Consider the following 17594-nt stretch of genomic DNA (forward strand, 5'->3'; position numbering starts at 1 on the left):
TAAATATAGATATAGGTGTAAGATGTTGGAGTGCGTGCAAAACCGAGATCAAAAAATATCGTGACGCAGTATATGGCTTCGTGACATTAAATTCTCAATTAAAAAAGCCGCAATTAAAAGTGACAAATCCCACGCGCTGATAGACTGAAAAGACGAGAGGAAGTACTTTTTCACACGAGTTTAAAGCTGACAGGAATTAGTAAATAACCAACCACTTCTAAGCCACAATGAGTATATTCCAGTATTACAAACGTACACAGAAAAATACGGCGACTTCAATAGAAACGTAAATGTAGGCGTCTATGCTGCTTAGAGTGCCAGCCGAGAAGAACATAGATCACAGAAATAGCAGAGGCGAACATTAATGCACTCATTAGTCGCCTAATAGCGCCACGGTGTATCGACTAGAGATATCGATTAAAATAGAGATCTTTTCGATCAGATTCGCTTTCTTACAAAAGCCGAAAGTAATATATAAATTCAATATAGGTTTTTGTGTGGTTAAGAGTAGATTCACGAGTTCTCAAAAATAACATTTGGATGACGAAAAGACAAAGCAAAAAATATAAGTTCGAAATTTTTAGTTGTATAACTTTTACCGCTGCATTTTTCGTCGAAGTCTGGTTTATGAAATTTCAATGTTTGCCGCAAAGATAAAAGATAAATTCGATGCGGCATCGAGTTTTGTTGTGATCGCACAATCGCAGAATGTCAATGCGTCTGTATTTTATATAAAATATGTATTGGAACAATCACTGATTTTCTGAACGTTTTTAACAAAATACGATAAAATCAAAGTATTATATATAATATCACGCATTTGTGTAAATAGAAACGAAGCTGCGGTTGATATTATTTCATTCATTTTATTTTGCATTATTCGTTATATATCCAAGTTTCGCAGCATAATAATACGGTTTTGAAACAAAAAAATAATAATTAAAAATTATTTAAAAATTTTAGAAATTTTCCGTGCATATTTTTAATTTTACAATAAAAAAGTTGCTAAATTTACATCGCAAAATTGAAAAAAGTGTTCGGTTTAATTTCAGACAAATTATTAAAAATTTACCTATATTATATTTTTTCTTCTTGAAATTAAATGTACTCACATTTTGTTCTGAAATCCACGATGAAAATAACTGTAGAACACTCATAACTGGTTGCAAATACATACCTGGAACAAAGAAGAACGAAAAACAATTAATTAAATTATTAATTAATATAACAATTAATTAAATTATAAAATACATATAAAATATTCAAAATTAAAAAATTTTCCAAACTCGATTCATAACTTATAAAATGTACAATCTATTCTGAATCAGAATTAAAGGTATTGTCAAAATATTACGGCATGTTTTGGCAAGAAGAAAACATGTCAATAATTCAGGCGAGCCGATCGTCATCCGTGCGGTTTTGTTGTCGCGTTTACATATCATTTCGTGACGTATTATGCAAATGTTATACATGTGTTGTACGTGTAGCACTATCGTTCTGATCATCTACGTGCTTCTTTATATTTAAACGACAAGTGGTCAACTGAAACTCCGACGACGGTGGTCGTTTTCAAAGCGATCGCGCCTCGCCTGGACGACGCGCGTGCAAACATGCTTATAGCCGATCCATACACAGTGTGAGACGCGACGTTATATCGTACAGACTCGGTCGACATATCGATTTCCAATTTGCCGTCTATATACCAAGAGGCGCGCAAAACCGCTAAGTTTATCGCGGCAATGGCGCACGTCGAAGAAACGATGTAATCCAGGGGTTCTTAACCTGCCGCGCCGCCGGATGTAAATCCGCCGCAATGACCCGCGCAATGCAAATTATTCGACCTCGGCGTCGGGACTGTGTGCTTTATTCAGATTAAACTTGCGAGAAACGCAATAAACAAGGTACGTAACTATTGCGCTAAAGCGAAACGCCATTTCTCTTCAAGCTGTCTGAATAGCTTTGGTGTTGGTTTGGAGATCGCTTTGATCCCGCTTGATTCTAATTAAGGAATGCTACGTTAATTGACATGTTCTACACACAAAATTTATGCCAAGTCTATGAAAATTGGAAGCACGGAAAGAGAAATGCAAGTTATTACGTGAGACTATTATATAGTTCTGCATCTGAAAATTATAATTCTATTCAAATTCACGTAGATTCAAGCGTAATAAGTTATAAGATGGCAGTATTATTATTTATATTGTTTCATTTAAATTATGAGCGCATTTAATTATAACTCCGTGCAGCAGAGATTCATAATTTATAAGGTGAACTGTATACAAAACCATATCTGAAACAAAAATAGAGAGAATGCGAACTTATGCATTTGTACTAAATCTTTCAATTACGATTAATTGGTTCAATGAACTCCCAAATACAATTCTAAATGCGAGTCTAAAGTTTTATCAAACAAGACGAGAAATTTATTTTTAACAATGTGCGATACTGCCAGATAAACTTATTGTTAGTCATACGTGTATCTTTGAAAATACGAGAGGAAAACTGAATTCAGTGTCACGACATCAGTCTTCTCGAGTCGAAGCTAAACTTCGCGCAAAGTTCGCAAAAGTCAGACGCGTTAGTCGTCCGCTTCAATCGAAAACTTTCGTCTTCCTCGAAAGATCTTACGCAACGCTGCGGAAATTCGCCATTCACGCGGCCTAAATGTACGTGGCGATTTCAAGAATATATGAGAAAGAACGAGTGTAATTGATATTTATTACAGGCGAGAGATCGCGGGAGGAATTTGTCAATCTTATATAGAAAAAGCTTTTCACTCGCACATGAAAGATTACAATGGGCCGGAAACATTTCACCGGTCTGCTTGAAAAATTCCGGCTACGACTCGACGTTCTGTTCCGGGCGAGGCGGACGGACTCCGCCCAGACGGACGGGATGAATGATACATTCTCCACCATCTCTCATTCTGCACTACCCATTTCACACTGCCGCCCACCATCATTTACTTCAACCTCTTTTGCGAAAAAATATTTACGCGAAAAGCGCATCGACCGCCCGGCGGGGAAGTCTGAAAAAACGTCGTCGCTTTGACCGACGTTTAACCACAAGTGCGCCGCGTCGCATCTAGAAAAATTCCCAAGACCGACTAATTTTACGTCGTGACGAGATTTCTCTCCTTCTTAAACGATACAAAACCGTCTTCAAAGTGTCTCGACCTCTCTTACAACATTGGTCTTCGCTAACGTAATGTCATCTTAGTGTCCACTTTGCAATCTGTCGGTATCGCTTCGCCGAAAGCTTTGAGCGAGCGGAAACTCTGTCGCACGCTTCACGTGCGACTTGCGCGCAAATCAATCAACTCATATCCGAAGTGACATACGTAGAGACAAAAGCTCTTCGGAAACGTCACGGCGTCGCAGCGTTGCCTTTTGAAACTTCTGCGTGTGTGTTTTTGGCGGGATAGAACGCTGCGGTCACCGGAATGATTTCCGCGTCAAACGCGCCAAGTGGTAACCTTCTAGAATTACATCAAAGCACTCGGCAACCTCGAGAGTTCGTCGACCTTCCGGCGGTGCGATACACAGGCTGGATACGTGGAAAATTTACGAGGAATTCCGCGAGCCTCGGGCGCTTTACCGAAGATGCAATTTTCTCCCACATTCCACGAACGACCGTGTACCCTGCACTTCACCGTGCCCACGTGAATAGCGCCGAATTTCCCATTCAACATTTCGTGCACGCGAAGGATGTGTTCGAAGAACGTTCCTATCGATCCTTCCACCGGCATGCATTTTTCTGTCCGTTGTATCGCGGGATTCGATCGGGCAACGTCGATTCATCGCTCCGCCGAGATGGCGGACCTGTCTGTCACACGCATCATGAAATTTTCCATTCGACTGAACGCACGAAATATTTTCTCACGGAACCGCGATCGATATTTTTGTCGAGTTGACGCGTGTGTTTCCTATCTCGCGTGTATTGCAAAACTCACTGTTCAAACCAGCTGCGCACACGATTATTTCGGATCACGCCCCTGGCGATATTTCCGTAGAATTGCAATCCATCAAGTATAAATTTTTAAATATAATTAATCGCTATTTTTCAATTAAAACTCTTCTATCGCACACCGCGTAACGCGTTTTGTTCGGTTTTTCTAAAAAAAAAATACTGACTTTCGAAATTCGTTCTCCATTACATGCGCATTGTAAAATACAATATCGGTGAAGTTTACGTTAGCAAAAATAGCAAAGCGTCGTGTTAAGCGTTACATGATGAAACAGCTTACGCAAATCGTTTTTCGCCGCTATAAATTGCGAAAATGAACGGTCGACGCGAAACAAAGTAACGAATAATGGAAGGGAAAACACATGGCCGCGAATCCGCGCCGGGAAACGCGAAAAACAGAGCTGCTTCGTAAGGAAGTTGACGTCGTAAACCAGAAGTGGCGCGTACCGAACACGTGTCAGTGAGATATAGAAATCCAGTATAACTTTGAATGTGCACCGTCTGTCCGCCTGCCTGCCGCAGAACTCCTGGGAGCGGCACATCGCGGAGACTGAGAGCGCGGAAACTTTTTCCGCCCACCCGGTAGACCGCGTCGAAACTTCACATTAGGCCGTGACGTAGTATCATCGGGTTCCTCTCAGACACCTTGGAATCCATTTCCGCCGCGAGGATAGGCGAAATATATAGGAGTTTGTAAAACTGATACGTGCACGGAAAAAAAAGATATTTTTATTTTAAAAATGAATGAATTGAATGGAAAAGAAAAAATGTTGGATAGAAAATAACATATTTTTCAAATAAAAGATTATAATTTTCTTAGAGTAAAATTAAATATTGTATTCTTCAAGTGATCATTATAAAATGGAAATAAGACTATAGTATTGTTAAGATTTAAGATTATTAAATTCTCATCGGAGGATTATAAATTGTTGCGTATATACGAAACAATGAACGCGTTAATTTGAATATATAAGCTTTGATTTGACACTACTTTTTTTCCGTGTGATTGCATTACGAACTATACTACACCGTTTTAACGCGCGACGTGTGAAGTTTCTTTGAAGTGTTTGTACAAGAAAGTAGCGTAAGCGCGTGACGTCCATTTATTACTCTTTAAAATTATCTACTCTTGTTCTTAAAAAATTTATCGGTCATTGCTCAAATAAAGCTCGTATTTTTGAAACTGCATTAAACTTTATCGATGCAATTTCTCATCGTTCGAGTGTCGCCGTGAGCAGCAGCGAGCGGTAAATATGAAGACGCCAAGGAGCAGGAGAGAGGAAAATGAATGTCGTCCGATTGAAAATTCAAATGTTCTTCGTAGACAGATCTCTTCTACGAAATTGCCGTCGCGCGCGCTGTGAATGCTCTGAAAGGGTTAAATCGCTGTCGACGTTAAGTGAATCTTCCTGCCGTTATCAATGCGATTCAATTTTCTACTTTATCCTTAAAATCGCCCCTGCGTTACATTAATGGACCCTGAAAGCGAAGTCTCGCGAGCCGAACTCCATTTTCTGACCGCAGCTTTCATCACATGAAATCCGCGTGCTCCACTTCCTCTTTCAATATTTTTTTTCTTCGCATTGGAGTGGAAAGAAAATAAATGAGGATCGTATGTAAAATTAATGGTAGGATATTATGTTCGAAACAAAAAGTTCTTTGTCCAATTGCAATTGAGTATAATTTGGCAGGACGTAAGAAAGTAAGGTTTTCGCTTACATGGCAGCGACATGTCGTTTCGATAAAGTCGACATCGCAATATCGCTATATTGACATTTTTCCGTGAGACGAGCAAATCGGAACCGATTTTGTAAACCAGAAAATAATGGTCCCGATGTATGAATTGCAGTGGCAGTATTTCGGCAAATACATTGATACTCGCGATTGATATTGATTTCCCATAACTCTTTTATAAAATCACTTTGACGAATAGCTGTCGATAATTTTGCGATAACACGCGGCATGTCTCACAGTCGTGAAAATTAAAAATTTATACCCGTGAAAGTTTCGCCGCGCCACGTCGAATGCTGCGGATATTTCGAAACTCGGAGAAAGTCGACTGCGAGATTAATCTGTGAGATTAATTAGCTGAAAAGTAAATTTTCGGGAGATACGACAGCATTATTCGAAAGGTGCGACAGGATTAACGCTGCGAAATCACGAGATTAAGATCAGACGTACGTCGTATTTACTGAAAGGGTAAAATTCCGGGAAACGTTAACGTGCTCGAGTGCGTCGGAGAGGGTGAATTTCGTCGTCAACGTCTACGTAAGGTTTCACGACGGCCCTGCGTCAATATCGATCCGCAGGCAGCCACTCTCTTTCTCTCCGTCTCTACGTCTCCCTCTTTCGTGCACTCTGTCTCGACGTCTCTTTGCACCGAGAACCTATACGTTACGGAAACTACACCACAGTGGCTACACAGTCAGGCAAACACGAACACTTTCCCGGTGAAATATGCACATTATATCCTTTGTTTTTCAATGTTTGAATTATTGAACGTCTCGCTGGTGTCTCTATTCGTTTTATCGTATCAAACGTGAAAGACATCCATTTCAAGATCAATTAATATGTCAACGTATAAGTTTTCATATCGCATATTAAAGCAAAGATTTTGATTGAGCATTATTTATGAGTTAACTAAAAAAATAAAAAAAATAAAAATTGTTATATTATTATACGCAAGCAAGAGAAATATAAATAGAAAATATCTGTGTACATATTAACTTGTGTTTGAAAAAAGTGAAAAATTTCGCGGTTTTTTAATTACCTCTATTGTATTATTCTTATAGAATTAAAGATAACTTGAGCGAAAAATAAGAAACATTCGCAAAAAAACAAATAATCCGTAGTCATATTAAATAATGAATGATCGAACAGATTGAATCCAGACGCGACTGTTGCTACAACTATCGACCGTACAGCGATATTAGCCACGGTTGAATTGTCGGCTCGACTCGAAAATGAAAAAATATATTGCTCGCCTCGCGAAGCAGAAACATCCAGTTGAACGAATGGTACCCTATTTTTTTTATTTCACCCCTGTCGCTGGGGGAAAAAAAACAATTTACGCGAGCTCTTCGCATATTTCTCTGATTTCAACTCTTGCTGAAAATGCTTTTGATCGTTCGATAAGACCGATTCGCGACTATTTCAATCTCAAAATTGTGTCACAAAAATTACCAATGTATATTTATCACAAACATATTTAGAAAATGTCCACTTAATATTTATACAACATTGACCACAAATAAGCAAACAAGAAGCAATGCTGTGTGTTTACCGTCCATTAATTATGGTACTTCACGCTGACATTTGAACATCGTTAAAATCGTACAAAAACAACTAATAAAAAATTCATATTTTTCTGTCGAAAAACAAAGAATCGTGATGCAAGCTAACGAATTAAACTCTATCTATAGAGATAGCAAAACCACTGCCGCGGTAATTAATGATTCGGTGACTTCGTCGCCAATTTGAATCCTTTCCACAGAGTATAGACAACTTTATCGGCGAGTGAGACGATGAGAAAACGCTCCGTAGGCTCTCGCCGCGATGTTTGCAGGGACATATCGATCGCCGTTTGCGCCTATGTTTCTTGCTTGCGAGACAAACGAGGAACAGCGCATAATACCGAACGCGGCCGCGCGTATACACGACGCTTCGCTCCCTGTTTGCCCACCTTTCGTTCGTCGCCCTTGTCACGAACGTGTAATTCGCTGCCTTGTGTACCCTCCCCTTCCCCGTCTTCTAGTGTTTAGCGACGAAGAAAATCCGAAAAAATCCAGCACGATACCGCCGTAGACGCCACATTTGCGAAAGCTTTTCGCCGCTGCGCCAAGAATTTTCCTTAAAGCTTCTTCCTTGCTTGCACGCCATTTAGAAATACGCAGTTTAATTAGTAAAACAGAAAAATAAAAATCTCTTCACAAGAGTTTCAATCAAAGAGAAATATTTGTCGAAATAAGAAAGACTGCAGCGGCAAATGTTGCAAACACGAAAATATCGAAAATCGCAAAAAACGGAAATGGATAAACGGCTCAAAAAGAATTTTTCATTTGCGCGCACCACGGCAGTGTGGAAGGTTACCGTGAATAAATCATCGCGCGAAACGGGGTCAATTATTGCGGATTTATCTTTCCCACAGTTTTCCACTTTTCCCTCGACGAATCGAGCGCAACGAAAGGATGGACCAGTAATATTTACGCGGACCAACACACGTGGAATTAACCCAAGAAAACCGTGTGGACAGCGCGCAAATATGGCATGAGACGGGGGAGCCATCGTCTGACATTAATTCCGCGGATCCCCCATTATTCAAGCTCCCTGTAAATCCCCGATACATTATCGAGCGCACATGATGCAAGGGTGTATGACGGCCGTCCCTAATCCCGGTCCTTCGAGGATATAGGTTATACGAGAATCTATAAGTCAGGTAAAGGATTTAACGGAAATGCAGCCGCAAAATTAGGAATCCTCGAAGATATCAGCGCTATTTCCTATTCGATCTCTTGAATGATATGATTTGAATTTTTATATCCACATTTAGCGTATAAAATAATCGTCAATTCTATGTTTAATATAAAAATCAGAAATTTATGATCTAAGAACATATTGGTATTAAAGCTGATCTTTCGGTAAAAGAAAAATTTCGATTTCTCGACAAATCAAAAGGAAATGAAAAATCGGTTACTGAAATCAAAATCAGTATACTTTGTAAATACTATAATGCGTGGCATTGATTCCGCGGCTTTCGGTTCTGCCTCTCCCTCTCTCGTCGCATTCTCCTCGAATTAACGACCTGCCGCCGAGGCAGCTGGCCCTTAACTCTCCACTATGGAATAACCTGTCACCGGTAACAGGTGCTAGAGGCTTATTGCACCAGTCCTAATGCACTCGCGAACACGTCACGTCGCTGATTGCGACGACGCAATGCGACGTCGCTGGTTTTCGCGAGAAAAATGCGTCCTATGCGACCACGCTGAAATATTACGCCCACTGCTGCAAAATATCTTTAAAAGCATGGTTTCGCACTTCCCTTTGAAGTAAAGTCACGACGGAGTTCGCTCACAGAGGAAAAGGTAGAGAGAGAGAGAGAGCTCAGATATGAAAGATACAAAAATGTATTTTTTTACGATACTCCCGCGTGTAATAAAAATATCGTCACGCGAAAAGAAACTTGAAATTATTATCACATTTCTCTTATCTTGCTTTATCAAATCTAAGATCATTAAGCCCGTCAGAATATCGTATTTCTACATGTAAGAAAGTAACTACAAAAATACACAATGCGTGTAGTTAAAAGCATTTCAATTTAAACTTCAACTATAAATAAAAATATAATCCTTTAAATATACTTCTTCGTAGCATCTACTTTCATATGTAATTTAAACTCAAAACTTGTTAAGATTTTTTCTGTACTGCTTTTACTTTTAGTCTACTTCAATTAAGTAAAAAATTTAATTTCTTTCCCAAAATAGCGCTAATACGAATGAGCATAGCTATAAACTGATGTATTACTGAATGTAGTAATTTAATGCACATTTAAACTATTTTATGTCTGGCATAATGTTGCTAGCTCGTGGAAAAAAATTTATTCAAATCGCAATAGGCAGCTAGACTATCAAAAGTGTAATCAATGATAATTATTTATGTATAATAATGTTCCCATATTAATCCGGAAACTTTGCGTAAAAATTCAATGTCAGCCTTCGATCTGAAGGTTGGAAACACAAGACTTCTGTAAAATCTGTGGTTGGAAATAACCAAAAGAACCTGGCGATATCGCATTACTAGTTCGGATAATGACGTGCCTTTTATGGCTTCAGTTTAGACCAACGAAGAAACCCGATAACCTTGCTCGAGTGATACATCTGCTACTTATATTCGGATTATTTATAATACGAAAAGCTAATTTACGTTCACGCACACATATCCTCCATTCCTTATCCTTATTTTTATATCTACACATAGATTAAAATATAAAATAATAAAAGATTTATATAATATTTATCAAGCAAACTTAAATATTTTTTATTACAGTTGGAAATAATTAAAAATTGAGATAAATAGTAGAAACAATCGAGATATTTTGTGCAAATAAATTTTTATCAAATAATTATTAAAGCTACATTATATTTAAATTTCATGCTACATGTATAATAAATTGTTTAATAACATTCTACATTATTAATATATAACATGTCGAAAATAAACATTGATATATATTCAAAATTCGAAGCAATCTTACTGCGTGTTTTGAAAGAAAATTCAATATTCAGTAAGAAGATGCTAGATTTTATTTGGTCCTAAGATATTGATAATGAAATTTTAAAGAGATTCAGGACAAGAGGTGAATTCTATGCTACGAGTCAAAAGCCAATATCGAGCTGAAGAAATATTGTATCACTGACTGAAATTGGTTTCTTCCAATTTTAACGCGTTCATATATCATTATTTATTCCACAGATTATCATCCAATTTGCTTTAAAAATACACCGTGTCAGTTTGCTAAAACGTGCAAGATCCAGGTCAGATCCAGATCTATATCTTATTTCGTAAAACATTAATTAAGAATATAGTTAAAACGAATGACATCTATAAGACGTCAGCACACACTGATCGATATGCTATTGTAAGAATTTAAAAAAAAATTTTTTTCAAAGATGTGTTTCTTAAATAAAAAAACAAAAAAAAATATTACGTAGAAAATTATAAAGCACGCCATCCGTTTCACCTTCTTGTCACTTGGAATTGAGACCGAATATATAATTCTAATTAACACGTGCACAGGACACTGCTAAAAGGGCCAGGCGCGGATTTCATGAGAAATTTAGTCGGCCGTGCATAGCACAATGCATCACGATTGTACTTGGGAGCCCATTAATGTTGCCTCCGGCACATAACGTCCTGTAATTAGGTCATCGCTTATGCTTACATTGTTATGTGTGCGCGTTTTAGGCGCTAAGATAAGGAGCTCATTAAGCGACGGATCCGCTTCTTCAAAAAAGAATAATATTTCTTCAAAAAAGGATAATATTTCTTCAAAAAAGGATAATATTTCTTCCATAATATACAGATATGATTAATCAGTTTATGATTAACCAAGAGCTTTAAAAATACGTAATAAAAAATATTTAAATCGCGAAATGTTATAAAACACAAGGTATAATTAATAATACACGTGACACGCTACTTTAAAGACGCTAAAATAAAATAAAACGCGCAAAAAAATTGCGACGAGAATAAAATTGTGAGATCAAATTTATGTGTAAATATTTTGGTTAATGAGAGTCAATATGAACGTACAATACAATTATTACATTTCCTTTTATATATAGCGCATTTATTGTAAATGTTCATGTCGCGGACAAACGTGGTGGCAATCTACGATGATATCGCTCAAAGTTAGATATATAGCACGGCAACCAAAATATCCGGTCTCTATTATGTAACGAAAACGAGGTGAAACGGAAATAGAACGATTTATTTGTCCTACGTCTGCGCGCGATATCGGTACGCAGTGAATCTCGTGTATATTTGACAGATCAAACGATCTCGTAGAGAGATGTTCGATCGTAATTATATGAAAGGTCTCGTTCGAGCGATTATACGTGTAGTACCGCCTTTCCCGCTCGTGGCGCCACAATCTTAAGAGTGAATTTTTTCTTCCTTTAACCCATGCATGCTTCTCTACTTCATATAGTTTAGAGCTCTAAGGGCATCTTTATATTCAATAAAAATTATTAGCACGGGTTGGGAATTAATGAAATCCATTGGGTGGGAGTAATCGCTCGAACGAGACCTTTCATATAATTACGATCGAACATCTCTCTACGAGATCGTTTGATCTGTCAATTATATTCGGGTCTCGTTCTCGCGATTATACGTGTAGAGGTTCAGAGAAATAATTTTTATTTGCCAGTTAACTAGATAATCTTGTATTCTCTTGTAATATAAACTCTGCAGTCGAAAGCTAGCTTCAACATAACATAAAATAAACTTAACCATTTCTTTTGCTAGCCACTGAAAGAACATAAATTTAAAGGTAAAACTCGTTTTTTTTTTTTTTTTTTAGCTGTGCATTAGTGTTTCTACAAACGATTTTTTGTTTGAAACAATAACCCTGTTATAGTGTTTTGCAAAAACTTGGGAGTTTTCCGACCAATTGGCTGTTTTTCTGATTGACTCTAAATCTAGCCCTCTCTTTAAAGCTGCTGATGTAGCTGCATGTCTCGTCGAGTGCGCAGTAAATTTTTCACTTATGCCACAGCGAGACATAGCTGCCTTTATCCATCTCCCTATTGTTGTCGCGGAAACTGTCCTAATCGGTTTCTTAATTGTTAAAAATAGACTGTCTATTTCACCTCTCAATCTCGATGTCTTATGGATATAAGTGTCCAGTGTCGATGCAATACATAATTTTGGATTTTCCGAAAAATAAGGTAGGACTAAGAACGGTTGATATGCTCCCGGCCTAGAAGTCTTTATTCTATCGGGTATTTCAATTTCATACCCTGCTGCACTATGCTTCATATTTGATAGCTTAATTAAAGCTAATGTTTGCGCTCGATGCGCTGTTCCTATCGCGAGTAATAACACGAGACGTTCCGTCAAGCAATCAAGAGTTAGTTCTTCTAAGGGAAACCATTCTTCCACTGTTTGGAATACTATGTTAACATCCCAGGTTCTATCGTATTTTGGCCTTACTGGTCTAAGCATGAACACACCCTTAAAGAATCTCGAAATATTTTTATCCTGTCCAATATTGCCCCCACTAATTAATGAAATCGCCGATCTCATCGAGTTCAATGATCCATATGCTGCTCCTTCTTCGAATTTTTTTGTGAGAAATCGAATGACTTCCTCTCCTTCTGGTTGATAGGGATCTATCTCCTGGTCTAAGCAGAAAGCCCACCATTGTCTTAACGGCCCTGCGTATTGTTTATGAGTTGACTTCGTTATCGAGGCTTCGAATATATCTAGCGACGATCCTGGCAATCCTCTTCTTCTAAAAGACTCCCTGATAATATGCCTACCATCAGGGACAACTTCCTTGCTAGTGGATGGTGAATGGATCTACAAGGGGAAATAAGCAATGTAGGCGACGGTCGAAAGATTAAAGGTTTCTTTAACAATAACTTCATAAACAATGGAAACCATAGTTGGCTACTCCAGAGGGGAACTACTACTATCCCCGTGGCCTTATCCACCACAATCTTTTTTAAGACTCTTAAAATGAGAGCAAATGGTGGAAAAGCCCAAAACAATCCTAGGGAATGCCAATCCTTGGTGAACGCGTCAATTGCAAGTGCCTCCGGATCGTTTTCCCAAGAAAAATATCTTTCGCATTTTGTGTTACATCGCGTGGCGAATAAGTCAATCCTTGGTTCTCCGAACTCTCCTACCGCCCGCCTAAACGCGTAGTCAGCCAATTCCCATTCCGTATCTATGTTTTTTACCCGCGATTCTCGGTCGGCCTCTACGTTTTCCTCGGATTTTATGTACGAGGCCACTAACCAGATATCTCTCGACTCACACCACTGCCAGATCTCTTCTGCAATCCTATGTAAATTAGGATGTTGCACTCCTCCCATTTTATTTACATATGATACCGCCGTGGTGTTATCTATACGCAGAAGAATTTCACAATTTCTAATATTCTTTGCAAAGCTTTTTATCGCGAATAGGGCTGCCATCAGTTCTAACCTATTAATGTGTAACTTTTTTTCTTTCTCCGTCCAAAAACCTCGAGCTATCTTTCCTTCACAGAACGCGCCCCATCCCGTAGTGGAGGCGTCCGAGAAAATTTCGTGTCTATAATTGCCTTGTCTAATAGGGTTCGAGGATCTTAGAATATTTATTTTCCACCAAGTGAAAACTGCCTTAAGTTTCCTTGGAATACGCATTTTTGCATCATAATTATCGTTATTCTTAAATAATTCTAAATACCTAACTCTCTCAAGACTTCTAGTATATAATCTGCCATATTTTACTGCTGGGCAAGCTGCATTAATCGAGCCCACAAAACTGGACCATTGTCTAATAGAAACTATTTTTCCTGGACTAAATTTTTCCAAAAACCCAAGTAATTTTTGTTTTTTGTCTTTAGGCAATTCTAATGACATTTTTATAGTGTCATACATAATTCCTAAGAATTCTGTCTTTTGTTCGGGATCCAACTTACTTTTAGCGTAATTAATTATGAATCCTAATCTTTCCAACACCTCAATTGATGCTTTCACATTATGAACACATTCCTGTCTAGATGATGACACCAGGAGCATGTCGTCTAAATAAATAACCGAAGAGTACCCTTGTTTACGCAGATAAGTCACTATTGGTTTCAGAATTTTTGTGAATATGTATGGGGCTACGTTAAGTCCAAACGGTAGGCATAAAAATTCAAAATACTGGCCTTGGAAAATGAATCTTAGATATTTAGATGAATTTTCATCTATTGGAATCAGAAAATACGCATTTTCTAAATCTAGTTTTGCTAGAAAATCGTTTTTTGAGATTAATTTTGTTACTGCGCGACTGTCTTCTAACTTAAAGTGCGTTGTTTGTATAAATTCATTTAGCTTTTTGAGATTTAACACAAATCTGTCTGATCCGTCCGCTTTTGGAACTAAAAAATACGATGAGACAAATTGTGGCTTCTCTGCGATACAGGGCCTAATAGCTCCTAACTTTAATAATTTATTTATCGCTTCCTTAACGTCGTCTAAAGACTGCGAGCCCTGTAGTAATGGCGCCGTTGGTACTTGTGTCTGAAACGGCTGAGACGTAAACCGAATTTTGTATCCTTTGATAGAATTAATAACAAACTTATTGTTAGTGATCGATTTCCATTCCTCAACGAAGTATTTTAGACGACCAGCCACTCTCACCTCTAATGCTTGTGGAGATCTGATCTCGTCGACCTTGTGGACGTTCTCCTGTTCCACTGCGAATTTCTCTGGCGGTCTTTGAACCGTAGAGATTTTTGAGGGCCTCCTTTCCACGCCTGCTGCGAGTGACCCTTGGACTTTTGCGGCAGGCTTTTCCTGTTTCCCCAGTTTGACATTCTCAGGGGCTTCTTGACCTGTTGGTGAGGAGTAAGATCCTCTACTACCTTACCCAGGGACTTTGTCTGCTTAATTCGTTTAAACAATTCATTGCCAAACAGTTCCTTCGTTATTTCAGACTTTTTTAATACTTCCCTGTATTTTTCTTCAATGCCGGGTAGAATAAATGCTCTTCTCATTGTGGATTGTTGATAATGCAATCCAGCTAATAGTTTGCCTGCGTTACCCAAGTTTTGTAGGAGGGCACTGGATATGTCCCCTTCTTCAAGTTCCAAAAGTAGGGAGATACCTTTAGCTATAGCTATCATTGCGGAACCCAATGCATTTTGAGAAGACACAAAATGCTTGTCTCTGGTCTTCGCTACTCCTGACATGTAAGCCAGAATTTCAGGATTCAACTTAGGAGCTTCTACGTACAACATTCCTTTTCGAAAGAATTTTTTCATGACTTCTTCTCGTACTTTCCCCTCTTCCTCTTCTCGCTTCTTGTGATCATCTTCTTCTCCTTCATATAGCCCTTTACGCATCCAACTCATCCATTCTGTAACCAGCACCGGATGCAGAGCAATGTCATCCGACTGAGCTGGTTCTGTTTTTAAACATAACCTCTCTCTAGTCTCATTGCTGAGGCTTCTGGCTGTCTCCGGTGTCTCCTCTTTTGTTGACTTAGTCTCCTCACTCGTGTCTGATTCTCCCTCTGACGTGGAAGAATTTGATCTTTCCTTCCCTTCACTCGCGTCCTCTTCCACAAGGTCCTCTACGAGGTCACTTGTGGCAGCTGCTTAACATAAATGAAAAATTTTTTGTATAACAGCTGACTCGCCTATGTACGACATGTCCCTCCTCTAGTGAGGGCTCGTCGTCGCGAGATTTTTACTATCGTGCGATCTGTCCTTCCTCTCGTGAAGGCTCATCGCCGAGGATCGTGCGATCTGTCCTTCCTCTCGTGAAGGCTCATCGCCGAGAATCATGCGATCTGTCCTTCCTCTCGTGAAGGCTCATCGCTAGGACTTTTTGCGAGTGTATTTGTGCACTTACCATTTCCCTTATCCTTCTCGAGATCTTGTGCCGCATTAACAACAATGGCTGCCGGAGGTTCCTTAACCTCCTCGATCGTTTCCTTCTTAAGCTTCCGTAACTTTTTTCGCAGACTTCTCATCTGCTTGTATATTCCGTCTAGATCGTCGTCGGTCACTTTCCTTTTCGACATCCTCAATACTATATATGCAAATATATGTATCTCTGCTTAATTTCCTCTACAATCACTCTATGATGTGGCTCCTTTGAGCACAAAAAACGTTATGAAGTAGAGAAGCATGCATGGGTTAAAGGAAGAAAAAATTCACTCTTAAGATTGTGGCGCCACGAGCGGGAAAGGCGGTACTACACGTATAATCGCGAGAACGAGACCCGAATATAACTATCTAAATTGGTTTGTCTACCGCGCGGTAGAATCTATCTTCCTGAATAGTACAATCGAATATCGTTTACGTCACCGCGTACAATCGCCTTGTGTATTCTTGATAATGTCTTACAGTTCCAGTTTTTATCAAGCAAATTTATATCAATAAAAAAAGATAATAAAACTTGTTTATACCGAAATGATATTTTAATCATTTATCGATTTAACTTCTCGAAATATTATATATATATACGCTTTTATCTCTAATAATAAAATCCCAAGTTATCGAGTTTCAAAATTTGATTGGAAACGCCGCTCGCTGTTATTGTCCAACAAAAATTCGTCCCTGCTGTGACGATCGCCAGAAAGCATGTGAACTCGTGTCTCGCCGAGCAAGTGCTAAGGGGCGACTAATGGAAGTCGGAAACCCGGAACCGGAAACGGGCACCGGCCATTCACTCGTGCAGTTCGCATTCGTGCGAGCGAACGACCGGCTCGCAAAGTTCGCGTATGCGCGCGAAACGAAATCATATCGATGTTCGCGACTTACCTTGCGTGCTGCCGTTGAGCTGGCCGGCCTGCTGTGGTATGCCGGGATAGAGGGGCGAGGGATGGGGCGACGGTTGATTGCTGCTGGGCGGTCCTGCAGTAGAATGCGGGGTGGCAGTCGTCGGGGTCGGCGCGGCCGAAGGTACCAGTTGCTGGGATTGCTGCACGTTGCTGGCGGACGTGGGTGTTATCGCGGGGTTGCCTTCGCCACCCCCGGTGCCACCAGTCACGGTGCCACCGGATGGTTGCTGTTGCTGCAACGGCGGCTGTTGCTGCTGCTGTTGCTGAGGCGTTTGCTGCGGCGTCGGCGGTTTTTGCGCGTCCATCGCCGGCTCGCTCATTGTTTCTACAACGGGGAAGGATTGGTCCGGTCTTGAATATTAATTCGATCGGATAAACGATGTTTCTTGGGCGGATGTAGTATTTAGGAATGCCACTGGCATTTGGGCGCAATTTGTATTTCGCGAACGTTCGCTATAAGTTGATTTCCGAGGTAGTTACGCGTGAAATTCGCATGATATTGTACGTGTTGGCGAGAACGAAGACATTAGGCTTTAATTAATACACGTTGTGACGCGTGGTAGAAATTCTACTTTTCAACGAGAAGA

The 17594-nt window shown here is 39.4% G+C and overlaps 2 protein-coding genes across 24 annotated transcripts in view; both read right to left on the bottom strand.

Annotated features, from left to right (window-relative positions):
• The window catches only part of LOC136997134 (uncharacterized), a 46147-nt gene extending 29177 nt beyond the window's left edge, over positions 1-16970 (bottom strand). Inside the window, exons 1-3 of one of the 4 annotated variants that reach the window (XM_067347526.1) lie at positions 16074-16970; positions 14859-15813; positions 12323-13044 (exon numbers count right to left, since the gene is read on the bottom strand). In XM_067347526.1, the coding sequence (XP_067203627.1) occupies positions 14861-15813; positions 16074-16245 (1125 nt within the window). In that variant the 5' untranslated portion in view covers positions 16246-16970 and the 3' untranslated portion in view covers positions 12323-13044; positions 14859-14860. Of the gene's footprint in view, positions 1-12322; positions 13045-14057; positions 15817-16073 lie in introns of those variants that run through there. The other 3 variants (XM_067347523.1, XM_067347525.1, XM_067347524.1) reach the window with 3 other exon arrangements.
• The window catches only part of LOC105670030 (phosphatase and actin regulator 2), a 324201-nt gene that overhangs the window by 156494 nt on the left and 150113 nt on the right, over positions 1-17594 (bottom strand). For 18 of the 20 annotated variants that reach the window (XR_010887957.1, XR_010887956.1, XM_067347510.1 and 15 more), the window contains one exon: positions 16988-17332. The exons of the other annotated variants lie outside the window; for them this stretch is intronic. Coding sequence is in view for 16 of the 18 variants with exons in the window: in XM_067347510.1 (XP_067203611.1) it covers positions 16988-17332 (345 nt within the window). In the remaining 2 variants the exon portion in view is untranslated. The remainder of the gene's footprint in view (positions 1-16987; positions 17333-17594) is intronic. 20 annotated transcript variants of the gene reach the window in all.

The sequence above is a fragment of the Linepithema humile genome, chromosome 1, assembly GCF_040581485.1.
Source record: "Linepithema humile isolate Giens D197 chromosome 1, Lhum_UNIL_v1.0, whole genome shotgun sequence".
Lineage (NCBI taxonomy): Eukaryota > Metazoa > Arthropoda > Insecta > Hymenoptera > Formicidae > Linepithema > Linepithema humile.